This window comes from Thalia democratica, chromosome 8, assembly GCF_965202585.1.
Source record: "Thalia democratica chromosome 8, ktThaDemo2.hap1.1, whole genome shotgun sequence".
NCBI lineage: Eukaryota > Metazoa > Chordata > Thaliacea > Salpida > Salpidae > Thalia > Thalia democratica.
The window spans coordinates 32,337,212-32,350,724 of record NC_139172.1 but is presented as its reverse complement, the minus strand read 5'-3'; the positions used below and the strand labels follow the sequence as shown (position 1 = coordinate 32,350,724).

Genomic DNA, 13,513 nt, shown 5'->3' with positions numbered 1-13,513 from the left:
ACTATTGTACGTACACACTTCGTAAAAAAATTAAATGTTTACTTAGTAGAACAACAACAAAAAATACTCTACTAGCCCGAATAGTTTTTTCATTCTCATAATAAGCATCAGAACTAACGGGTATCGCAGGTGACGCCGCTGAACCCGGGGTCGCATATGCACACCGCCTCATCGTCCCCGCAAGATCCGTGCACGCAATCGTCGCACGTGTACAGGCACTTGTACCCGAATCTTCCCCCTTCGCACCTGCACGTGTTGTTTCAAGTTGATTAAAAAACAAAATTAGAAAAAAAAATATCTCGATCTGAAATTTTGAAGCGATTAGCCAATTTAATCTGGAAATTCAAAATAAATTTTTATATAATATAATTTAAATTAGAGTTTTTTTTTGTTGTAAAATTAATTTCCATCAAGTTTATTCTGTAAAAGCTCTTGATATTAAAAGTTAAATAATTTTAACTTAGGCTTAATGAATAAAAAGTATTTGAATCTTTCGAAAGTGGTTCCTTAAATAAAACTAAAGCAAACAATATATAAAACCCACCTCGTAAGAAAGTGTCTCAACTTTTTATTAAACTAAATCATGTACAAACAAAATAAATTATACCGGCCTCTTAAGAAGGCTCTTATAACAACATATAAAACCCACCTCGTGATAACAGAGAACTCTGCGAGGTCCCTGCTGGCGCTGGTGTCGCTGCTCGCGTCCTCGTACTCCTCCTCCAGCTTCTCGTGGATCTCCGGGTACTCCTTGATGACCAGCTCCGGGGTCTTTAGCTCCACTTCCAGGATCGGCGTGTCGGCCAAGATTGCTGTGGAAAAAATTAACAGTAAAAATCTAGAAGCACATGTGTGGTTGGTTACAAAGAGCGATCTAGAAAAGGTCAGTAGTCATTTTCAAATGTAAAAACCTAAAGATCTACAACTTACTTATGTTTATAGTCATTTAAAGTCTAAAACTAATATAAAGCTGATAATTGGATCTATTTTCAACAGAGAAATTTTTTTTTGAAATTTTTAAAGCGGAAAGCAAAGAAATTTTTACAAATTAGTTTATATCTTCAAACTAACGCAAGCACTTGAATCCCGTTTCGTCCAGCATGAAACCTCCGTCGCAGGCGCAGTTGTGGGTTCCAACGCTGTTGACGCACCTCTGGTCGCACCCGCCGTTGTTGTCCAAACACTCGTTGATGTCTGATGATGGAGTTTTGTTTAAATGAAAATTTAGACCACAATAAAACACTATAGTCTTCAGATTAGGGTTGCATATTTAGTGTCTCATAGACTATTTATGTTCGTTTTATGTTAGATATTAATAAACTTTTACAAAATTTTCTCAATTGGTATCAAAGGAGCTAAAACTGATTTCCATTTGTTTGCCTGTTATTATATTAAACAGTATATTTAGGTAAACAAATACTCAACTAAGTCATCAATTTTTTTTTTGTTTAACAAAAAGTTTTGTCAGCATAAACACTCAATTTTACTATTACCAAACTAGTTTATATTAAAATTTTAATTTATATAAAAACTCAATGTTACCTGCGCATCCGCAGGAATCTGGTAACAGGGTGAATCCCCCCCTGCAAGAACACTCGTAAGAACCAGGAACGTTGGAGCATCCCTGATCGCAGCAACTCTCCCCATCCCTGCACTCGTCGATGTCTGGAGAGGAGAAAATATATTGTTTGAATTAAATGCATGTTGATGTTATACAAAGCTTCTGTATTTAAAAAAAAAATGTTGCTCATTTATTTTTGCTCAGCAGATTCAAATACAAATTAGTTCTTACTTTATTATACTGTTATAAATATTGCTTAGAAAATATAATACAATCTTTTTTTAACCAACAGTTTTTTCTCAGACATTTTTCTACAAAAAAAGGAGTACTTTAATTATTTTACAGTGATATAAATATAATACAAAGTTAATAGCTAAAAATTCAAGTATTTGTTTCTTTTATCTATAGTTATCATCAAGTCACACTTATTAAACCCAATTAAAACGCGCCGTGCAAACTTGAGGCGCGCTGTTTGATGATTTTATCGGAATTAAAACTAGCGTGACAGATCGTTATTAAGCTGAAAAATAAGAAACACAATTACATAATTGACCGTGATTAAGCCCGTTGTAAAAGATAAGATCGCAACCAGACATCCTTTAATGGCAAGTTCATGTTATTAAGCGTGCGATGAGGTAAGCTCGTGTAGTTAATTCCGACTTTGTAAATTATGCATTAAGTTGAAAAAATAATGCAGCAAAAATCCTTCAACTTTATGTCGCGCACGTTTTTAAAACCCTTAGATTTTTTGAATCACTCACAGTATAAGATATTTTAAGAGATGATAAAAACATCTTTTAGCAAGGAAAAAGATTTAAAAATGTTTAATAAGCTTTCTATCAATCTCTGGGTTGATTCTTTTTTTTATACTTCATACGTTACGTCAAATGTATAAATAATTTCTTTATTTTTGTGTGAAATAAGCAAAAACATAAACACTAACTAGGTTTTGATTACAAAAAGTACAAGATATTTTAAAACTATTTATTTACTTTTTTTTATAATTCTTAACAATGATTGAATTTTAAATAAAATAATAAAACCGACCGGTGCAGCTTTTACCGTCGGCTTCAAGTTGGTATCCTGTGTGGCAGCTGCACACCAACTGCTCGCCTTCCTGGGAGCACTTGTGCATGCACCCTCCGTTCGTCGCTGAACAAGACTCTATCATCTCCATACCGATGCCTGCGGAGTAATGTTTTGTTTGTTTATGACCTTTAAAATAGAGTAAATGCTAAGTACTACAGCTAAAGTGGTAATTACGATGCCCGTGAAGTAGTTTGTTTCTACCAATCTAACCAATCACATAAATGTAGTGTTTAGTGAGTACAACATATGTTTTTCGGGTTAATCGTGAATATCGCTTAATTTAATATATAGAAGTCGGTGATGTAGCTTTTTGTCATTCGTAAGATTAATTATAGCTCAACTTTTCATTGGAAATGGTGCTGTTTTGTAATCTTTTTGTAGCTAAAAGTGGTTTAGAAAAGTTTTATTAATTTTAAGCTTGAATTGAAATAAAAGGCTTAAAAAAATTGACATTTCCAATATACAAAGGAATTTACTCGTTTTAATAAAACCTTGAAAACAAGTTCTACAAAAATCTAAAAATATAATAAAGGTTGCTTCTATAGCTAAAGTAATAAATACCACAAATATTCGAAACAAATGAGTTTAATGTAATTTAACAGGTAGGCTTCTGTTTTTTTTTACACACAAAAACGCCACAGTATCAAATTAAACTTTAATATTCTTATCGATTGCAACCAAACGAAACGTTATGCAAGTCGAGATCAAATTAAGATAAAAGCTCGCGTCCAACAATGAAGCATTAAGAAGTTAATACCCGAAATAATGCTAATGAAAATATAAACAGGCCGTCGCTTTCAAAAAAATCTTCAGTTTAAATTAACCTCAAAACCTTAAAAGTTTCGTGAGAATTTCGGAAAAGGCACTAAACTCTTTCGCATTCGATGGAGATTTGAAACGAAAACACTTTAAGCGTTATCGTTCAAATTTTTCGCAAAAAGTTCGTAAGTGCTTGAGCATAATGACGAGAGATAAGATTTTCTCGTTACGGGGACACAATGAAGTTTTAAGGCCCTGGTGCGTCGCGCAGATTTATCAAATGACCGTTTTGTCGCCGTAATTGCCGGTTGCAACAAAAAAACAAAATCCTTTTTATCTGCGCTGTGAAAAAAAAGCACAGCGGCTTTGTATTTTCCCACTGTGATTTTACGTTTTGCTATTTATTTTATGTAAAACATTTTGATACTTTGGTATTTCGCTGTACTTGCACTGTTTGGAACTAGCTAAACATTTTTTGTTGTCCATTAACCCTGTGTTATGTATAAAACACTTTGTACATCATTACGATATAAAAAAAAATAAATAAAAATTTAAGTTTTTTGTGTTCGAGGTAAAATAAACTAATTTTTTTATACTTTTTTCAACATTTTAAAACTAGTAATTTGCATTATAATTATGTTTTATAAAATAGATTACACCTTAAAATGTTATCAAGATTTTAACTATGTAAAAAAAAAAGTTATTTAAAACTTTATGCTCTTAAAACAAACACATACTAAATTCAAAAGTGTTCAATACAACACACCAAATTTATATTTGATTAAGACGTTCAATAAAACCAGTCAAGTATAATAGTTAATTAGCGGGAAGATTAAAATATTGACCTGTCATAACGGCAATATTAACCGAGCTAATCCGTGTAGCATGTGTTTACAGGCAACAAGTCAATGTTAAACTCACACACTTGACGTTGAGCTAAATTTTAGCACCCAAATAGTATAAGTCAATGATATATACACCGGCCATAATTGTTTCTGGCGATACTTTAAAGCTGTTTTTCTTAAAAAAAAAGTGTATATATATAGAATAAAGGGATGAAAAATTTGAAGTACAAGTTATAAACTATAGTTTAATGGCATATATATATATGTATAATAAAAGTGTTAAACTGACGGTAGCAGGACTTGAGGTTAGTGCCAATTTCGTAGCCGGCCCTGCAAATGCAAGTGTAAGATCCCAGCGTGTTGGCGCAATCGTGTGAGCAACCTCCCAAGTTCACCTCGCATTCGTTGTAATCTGTCGAAATTTAGTTGTATTAGATAAAAAAGCTATGATTTAGAAAATTGTACTGAAAATGTATGTTGTGCTTTCTTTTATTATTTTTAGCACTTCTAGTCAACCAAAGTTTAGTATATATAGTACCACGGGTGGAAACAGTCTAATAGGGTTTTTATGTTAAATTTATATAGTATAGTTAGTTTTATTTATAAATGCAATCAATAATATTAGTAGCAATAAGTTTTATGTTGATCAACCTTCAATAAATCTTTTAATTTATTTATTTTGTCATTCGAATTAAAATGTTTATATCCTGGACCCTTAAAAAGTAAAGCTTAAGCCAAACAATCTTATTTCTGTTTGTGAGTCTCCAAAAAACTCAATTTATCAATTTTTTTAAAAACATTCACTCTTTACTATGTGCGTGTCAAAAAACACTGAAAACAAAAACTGAGGAAACAATTTGTTTTCTATCACAAAAGAAAAACCGCGAATGGCCAGCGCCAAATCCTAAGAAGATCAAAATTAATTCTTAATTGAGCGTCTTGATCGCGACAAGCTTCTTGTGTGGCATCCGCATTCGCGCTTGAACTCGCAAACAGTTTTTACAGATCGGCTTAATCGTGACCAGTGAGCTTAAATTACACGTTGGATATGAAACTTACTTATGTTGTAAGAAAGAGTCTTTTGTAGTTCAAGTTCAACAAAAATTTCAAAGTATGTGTTGGTCACGACCCATTAGTGATGGATACATATTTTCCACGGGCCGTTAAGAAAATAAAAAGTTTTTTGTGTGTACAAGAAATGAGTTGAAACATCTATTGGAAATTAAGCATTTATAAACAAGTAGCTTTCAAAGTTCTTAATCTCAATTAAAACTTGTGTGTTTTATCGATAAAAGTATTTTTTATTTGTATTGAAATTCGAAATTAATAGAAAGTTTTTTTCAAATTGTTTTGAAAGTAATATATGTATATATTACAAAGTTTTGTTTAAGTTACAGAGTTTTTTAAAATTTTAAAATCAAAATCAATATTAGAAAAAACTTTTAGCCTTTTCTTAAGTAGAAGCTACAAAAGGTTTGAAATAAAAAATATTAAACATTGTTATCGAAGTACAGTATGCTTAGCCAAAGGTCTAGATATTTTGAAAGTTTTATGTTTGTTACAAAACATCTACTTCGTGATGAGTTGAGTTATAAAAAGGTCAAGTTAAACAAAGCATTTATTACTTTAAAGAAAGTAAAAGTGTTTGCAATATTTGAATTATATATTATTTAATTTGTAGTAGTTTAAAGTTAATCATAAACTACTGAGCCGACTGGTTTTCATATATTCAATTTAACCTTAAGAAAAACATTTTTTAAGTTAAGACATGCTTGCCAAAAATAACTGTTATAAAATTTGTCAACCAAGTTATCATAAAATGAACATAAAGGCAATAAAAAGCCAAACTATGCGGTTTACTATGACGTAACTAGACTTGGAAAATAACTTGACACAATAACAATGCTTCTACTCACCGATACATGTCTTGTTGTCGCTGGAGAGGACGTATCCCTCGAAACAGGAGCACTTCGGCTGGATTCCAACCGCCTCACACATGTGGTTGCAGCCCCCGTTGCTCCTCTCACACGGGTTGGCAACTGTTGAAATTGATATTAAGATTATACGTAACTTTATGATTGTAACAAATACTGTAACAGATACGTTGTAGGTTGTTTTAGTATACCATTTCATGTTTTAAAAGCTTTAAAATTTGTTTATTTTGATAGTTTTAAAGAAATAAGGATTGTTGGATAGAATAAAGTAAATATAAAAAAGATGAATTTTTTTCAGTTGAAATTAAACACTTAAATAAATAAAAACACTGTACGTGTACTTGTATAAGTGATTAAAAAACAAAATGACAAAAAGAATTCCGCAAGCTTCTAAACTCTCTCTCGACAAAAGAATCCCTTTCGAAACCCCAACAGCGAACGCGCAACTGCGGTCGGAACGAATTGAATTAAAAGGTAAACACAAACTCATCATCGGGCAGCCAGGCTGGCACCGGCGCACAAAGAGGCGAGCGATTGCTACTATAAATAAGATAATAGCTTCTCGAACGGCTTAAGCGATTACCAGAGAGGGGGCGGCTGTTTAATTGTGGAAAGGTGAGCGCGCGCTGTGAAGAGAGAAAGTTTTTCTGAAAATTTGTTGATTGTTTTGCTTGCTGCTGCGGCGGTGGCGCAAACAAAGTGCTTGAGATTTTCGGGTTGTTTTTTATAGAAAAGTTATTTTAAAAGCTTTTTACCGGGTTCGGTTTGTTTAGTTTTTAATGCGTGGTTTTGCAGTGTTTGCATTCAAAGAACTCATTTGTTTTAGTTTTCCGCAAAATATGCTGACTAATAAATGTTTAGGAATGACTGTAATGTACAAACTATAAAATCTTTTAAGCAAGAAATTAACTTAATTTAAATTCCAAAAACATATACATCTTAACTGTGTTAAGCTTGATTATCAAAACTTATGCTGAAAAGTAATTTTTGTATTAATAATTACTAGTCTTTAGTTTTATTTTTGTAATTTAAATCAACTATTACAAATCATTAAAAAAAACATAAGAAAACTTTAATTTTAAACACAAAAACGAAGTTGTCTTTAATCGAAAAATAATCAATTCTTAGTACGTTGAATAATTCTTAAATGAAACCATTGTGTTAATGGTAATCAAAAACCAACTATCGCAAGTCCTCATGTTTGTGTTCAGCACGAATCCTTCCCTGCATCTGCATTTGTAGTTTCCTCCTATTCCTCTCGGGACACATATCTGCTCGCATCCCCCGTTCCTGATCTCGCACATGTTCGTTGCTGTTAGTAGAAGAAAATGTTAAAGCTGGTTACAAAGAGTTTAAATTTTTAGTCTCAAGCGTTTTCGTAGTATGTCAGATTTAAATAATTTCGTTTTTAGTAAGTTTTCAAAAGAATTTGATAAAATTCAGAAGCATTTCTATTGCGCATGTTTGTTGAATTAGTTTTTGAAAAATATTTTTTGATGACATGTCCAAAAAGATGTGTGGTATACGTAATTCTTAAACCAGAATAACTACATAGAAAAACAATAATTCTTACTAGTTTTACTACTAATTAAAAACACATCGTTTTTCGTTTCAATGGTTTATTTTATAAAAGAAAAGTTTCTTAACTTTAGTATTCTACTATAAAATGTTTGCTTTGTTGCAATTTTTTTTATTTTTTACGTATAAATGTTGAATTACAAAAAATAAGTTTTAACCTTTTAACATATAAAAGTTTTCTAAAATATTTTAAAAGTAGGGTAACCAAAAATAGCCAGCATAATTTTTTGTTTAAAATTAGTATATAGATTTATCATCTAAGTGATCAAATAAATGACTAAAACTTTTTAAAAAAAGTCTGAATAAATAATAAAGTTTATATGATAAAATTATTGAAAAATTTAAAGTAAAGGTTAAGATTTTCTTGCTTGGAAAAGGATAAATACTTTTGAAGTAGAAATAAAAAGTAAAACACGTAAGTTTAGAGACTGAAACAGATTAAACTTTTCTAATTACTACCAACGTTTTCTGTGGCTGTGTGTTTTATCAAAAATCTTTTGTTTTTACAGCTAGTTTGGTTACAGATTAAATGGGATTTAAATTTCTTTTGAAAATGTGTTTCAGATTAAAAGTTCAAGCTTCATCATGAAAAAAAAAACTTTTAATTAGCGTGGTGTGAGTTTTTAATTACAAAACAAACAGAAACTTTATCAAACGAGGTTTTGTGGCAGTTAATCGAACAAGTTTTCGAATTCTTCAAATATATTATTTGTAAAGGTGATATCTAAAACCAACATTCTTTTATTCAGTAACTAGTCCTAAAAGTCAAAAATAACAATTAGGCAAAGAAACAAGTCTGCTGGCGAAATTTATTAAGTAAATTAAATTACCAACCTAATTTAAAAATGCTAACAAATGTTGAAAAATAACGTTATTACACTCATTTACGGGGTTTTCTTACACGGCCAGATCATGTGCCGAGTAATTTCAGCAATTTCGCCAAACAACACCGCTTACTACACACATTATGATTGCGATAAAAATAAAATTTCCTGTAAGGCAGGTGTGGATGTAATTTGAGCGTGTAATACGCAACAAACACGTGCTACTTATAAATAAATATGTACGAATAAGGCACACACGCTACTTACACTGCTCAACACATTACAAGTTATCAACACAACGCCCAACGCCTAACCAGCGACAACAAAGAAAAGGCAAACACGATGTAGCAAAAGTTACTATTTTAAAAATTGTTACAAAGAAAACGTTACAATATTTGATACAAGGAGGGTTTAGCTATCGGGGTGTTGTCTACCAGGCAACAAAAACCTACCCAAAAGAATAAGCAACCGCGCTCTTTCAATGGAAGCTTGTGTCGGCTTGTATGACGTAATAACGGTGAGGTTTTGGTTTATGAGAAGTAAGGTTTAAGTTACAAACAACTTTGGTTGCTAAGTTTAGCATTCAAAAAGTTTATTTTAATTTTGTTCAACACTTAGAAAATTTCTTACGTCTTTGCACTAACTTACTTTTAAAAAGATTTTTTTTAATACACTTTTGAAATAGTTAATGTGTTTAGTTATTCTTCTATAAACAAAAAAATACTTAATCTAGATTTATTATTATACCAGGTTATCATGATTGTATTTTTAATTTGCGGGTAGAATTTTTTAAACAGAATTATTTGAAAATAAATAAACTAAAAGTAAACATTTATTGTATTTTCTTTACAATAAACTTACGTATGCAAGTCCTGTCGTCGGTGTGAAGTTTGTATCCCTCTTTACAGGAGCAGTAATAACCCCCTCTAGTGTTCACGCAGTTGTGTGCGCATCCTCCATTCACGTCCGCGCATTCATCGATGTCTGTGACGTCATGATTTAAGATTAAAGTATAGTTTAATATGAAAAAAAATATTGAACAGTTTTTTAATCAAAATGCCTTACAAACTTTATTTTAAAAATGTATGAAAATAGTTCAATCAAAATGTCTTAAAACTTTTTGTTTGATAGTTTACTCTAAAATTGTAAAGTTGATAAAAGTTTGAAGAAAAAGTGAATTGTTTTTTTTTTCAACGCAATGAAATCAAGTTGATGTTTTTTAAAGTTTAAAATCAAAATTGAAGATAAAGTCAGTGTAAATTCCCACACGACTTGATAATCGACTTATTTAATTATAAAACAATTATCTACTAGTTACATTTTGATAACTCAAGCTCGCTTGATGTATACTGTTTACTGAGATTAAATCACAACTTTATGTTTAAAAGTTATATAACGTATGTAACTAATGTGAAACTTTAAAAGTTATTGCTGCTTTATTTCAAATTAAATAAGTGCAGCTAAGCTAAAACTACAAGCATATGATAGTAAAAATGCTACATTAAACTTAAAAAATATTGCCAAAAATAAATTAATATTCGCATCATTAAATTTAAGCATATGTAATTCAATATTTGAAAATTTTATATCTCTTAATAAACACAAGCTCGTTTAAAAGTAATTTAAAAACATTACCACTAACAGTGAATGATAGTTTTAAAATATTAAATGATGAATGAAACATAGTAAGTCTTAAAGTTTAAAGGTCTAAAGTTAAAAAGCTTATATTCCACTCATGTTTTGTTTACTTTAAAAACTTTAAATGTAGAACACTAATGTTTCAAAACGCTGTTAAAAATCGAACAAGCAAACAAAAGTAGGTTAAATGCATGTCACTTAAAATTCTTGTGTTTTTACTTTTCTTGGTCCAGAGAACACAATAAAAATCAACTTCTTAGTTCAAAAAATCATCAAGTTCAAACGTTACACAATCAAGCATTTAAAAAGTTTGCACGATGAAATTCGCTGTCGTTAAATAGTTTAACAGAACGCTAATCCAATAACATTGTCCATTTTAGACAGCAAAGCCTAGATGATAGTCGTTTCAAGATGTAAAGAATTTTAATAATTGTTATATTCGTTGCAGTGCAAGCATTTAAATACTTAAGAATTTATTTATTTATTTGTTGAAACTTGCAGAAGTAAACGCCGTTTAATTTTTAAATTTCTTTCTTGATAAGATTAGTTGCAGGTTATCTTGATGTAAAAAAACTAATCATTTCATCTACATTGTTTATAAGCAAAAATAACTCATACAAGAATTGCCCTCACTATAAAATTGCTTTTAGTCTTGTAATTTCTATAGTTTTGGTCGAAACATTTTTTTAACTAAAATACAAAATTCAACTTGGGAGTTTGACACGGAAGAGTGACTTTCCCGCACTCGTGCCATTTGTAAAAATATTTAAAAAATTCAAGCAACAAATAACTTTCAAGCAACTGACCGACGCAGTTTTTCTGATCATCCGACAGCTTGAAGCCCGGTCTGCACTTGCAGAAGTAGCCACCGAACGTATTGCAGCATTGTTGGTTGCAACCGCCGTTGTTGGTCGCACACTCGTTCAAATCTGTGCATGTTAGTTTGGTTTTAATGATAAGTTACAGGCTATTATTGGAGATTTTGCTTGATTAAAGAATTTATCTGTTTTACACTATATTTTGAAAGTTTACATAGTAAGCGAGCAAATAAATATTTACATATTTATTTAGTTTTAATAAAAATTTTTGAGCTAGTACAGTGTTATGTTTTGAAACATTTAATTTACTCTGTTATCAGTAAAACTTAGTGCATTATTTGTACAAGTAGATAAAGTAAGATAATAGTCATTGAAGTCTATAAATTTTATTGATTAAAACTAAAAAAAGCTATGTGTGTTCTAAAATATAAAATGTTTAAACGTTACTGATTTTTTTATCAAGAACTTATTTAATTATATTTAGCATTATAAATTTAGTAGTTTTATTGCATAGTTGATAAAAACAATTAAGCTGAATTTTAAACACGTATTACTCACCAAAAACGAAATTTATTTCCTAGGCAACACATTAAAACAAAACTTTCACCAACCATCATTCAAAAAACAAAAAACATTAAAAAAGCAGTTGAAACGTTTCAAAGACTTTCAATGACGTAACTTCATTTATTAAAATAATTTGAGCTGCAGCGGCGCCCGTCCAATTATGCACCACCAAACCGCCAAACAATGAATTGGCATGTGAAAGTTTCAAAACACAACTAATCAGTATTTTGAAGAAAAAAGTTTCAATTGTTCGCCTGGTGTGTTTCATGGCTGTTTGATTTTTAACTTGTACTATTGCAACTCTTAGGTTGTACAAGCTTCTGTTAATCAACACAGCAACCGGTTTTGAACTAAAAACGTGTCAGTCATTAAAATGTTTGGTTGTAGCTGCTTGATGGCTATTTGGTTTTTTTACTTAAAATAGACTTTTAAAAGTTTTACTTGCTTCTTTTAAACATACGTGGACTAATTCCAAATTTTCAAAGTCATTGACACCAAAAGTTTGTTTACTTTTTCAAACTCGTGAAACAGAACCAAGCGTAAATTTTCTGACTGCTACGCATTTGCATCACGTGCGACTTGTACATAAACTTTTCGAAATGTGGGCATGTGCAAATTTAAACTTTTCGAAATGTGGGCATGTGCAAATTTGAACTTTTTGTAAACACACTCGTCTGTCAACAACCTCTATTGTCTTCGCCACCAGCCACTGAGCAAACATTCTGTGCAGAAACAAAACAAGATAATATTTAACAGCACGCGTCCCATTCACAGTCACGTTGCGAAAAAAATATTTATGACGTCACAATGTTCGGTGGCTTCGTGACGTCACAAAACTTGATTGCGGGTCTGAGACAACGCTGGGAAGAATTTTTCTGTGTGGCATGTGGTCAGTGGATTTGTTTTGTTTTAATATTTACAATTTGTATGCTGATGTAATTCAAATTAATCAAAACCACAAATAACAAAAGAAAATTTACTCAATTTCTTTTACTAAACATATTTTTCATGGAGGTATTCAGGCTCACATGGCTGCGGTTTGGGAACTTAATCGGGTAAAAATTTAATGACGTTCTGCTAATCTTTATTAAGACCGAAATCTGTGTTCAAAGCAAATTTAAACGAGTTTTTTGTGGCAGTTGAAGATTACTAGTTGTGCGGTCAGCTTTAGTGTTTGACACAGCTTTGATGGCAAAGACATCAAATAGTTGTGAAATTATAAACAAGCCAAGCAAGTGAGCACCACTTTCTTGTGGGGTCTAATCTCTTCAGCCAATAATTTGAGATAATCTCGAGCCACATTGAAATAATCACATTACCAACACAGAGGGTGGTCACTCTGAAATTACAATCTCTTTGCTTGGAAACTTATACTATAATTAAACATTGGATTTCTTAAAAATCTTCAAGCAGATAGTTCAAAAGAGAAAACAGACTTTGAGCTTCATAACAAGCCTAAAATTGAGTTAAAATATTATAGTTTGTTTATCAAACGTTTATGATAGTTCAATAAGTGTATTAGAACTATCTGCTTGCAGTTAATCTAAAGCCCAGTAAACGGAGGTTAAATAATCTGAACTTGAAGCTAATAAGAGGAACAAAGCAAATCGATTACCTGTAAACTTAAAGAAAAATGACATAGGTGGGAAGCACAAAGCTGACCAATTTCGTACATTAAACATTCCTCGCTAGTTAAAAGCTCGTTTTCCAATATCGCAGATCAACCAATTCGCAGTTAATCCACAGGAGCGGATGTGGAAATTAACCGAAATTGTGGAAATGTTTCACGTTTCATCTGCAGATTAAACTCCGCCCCACTCAACACAACAGCGCACAGTGTGTTTTGAAGTTGTGCGTTTTGAGGCTTACGGCGCTTTTTGTTTCGCTTTTTCATTCGTAGCGA

At 31.3% G+C, this 13,513-nt stretch overlaps 1 protein-coding gene across 2 annotated transcripts in view; it reads right to left on the bottom strand.

Moving 5' to 3' along the window:
- The window catches only part of LOC145842442 (uncharacterized), a 53,751-nt gene that overhangs the window by 25,997 nt on the left and 14,241 nt on the right, over nucleotides 1–13,513 (bottom strand). For both annotated transcript variants that reach the window (XM_082949890.1, XM_082949891.1), the window contains 10 exons: nucleotides 11,035–11,157; nucleotides 9,452–9,574; nucleotides 7,372–7,500; nucleotides 6,171–6,293; nucleotides 4,544–4,666; nucleotides 2,609–2,746; nucleotides 1,543–1,665; nucleotides 1,072–1,194; nucleotides 650–812; nucleotides 119–246 (listed from right to left, as the gene is read on the bottom strand). In XM_082949890.1, coding sequence (XP_082806016.1) covers nucleotides 119–246; nucleotides 650–812; nucleotides 1,072–1,194; nucleotides 1,543–1,665; nucleotides 2,609–2,746; nucleotides 4,544–4,666; nucleotides 6,171–6,293; nucleotides 7,372–7,500; nucleotides 9,452–9,574; nucleotides 11,035–11,157 — 1,296 coding nt within the window. The remainder of the gene's footprint in view (nucleotides 1–118; nucleotides 247–649; nucleotides 813–1,071; nucleotides 1,195–1,542; nucleotides 1,666–2,608; nucleotides 2,747–4,543; nucleotides 4,667–6,170; nucleotides 6,294–7,371; nucleotides 7,501–9,451; nucleotides 9,575–11,034; nucleotides 11,158–13,513) is intronic.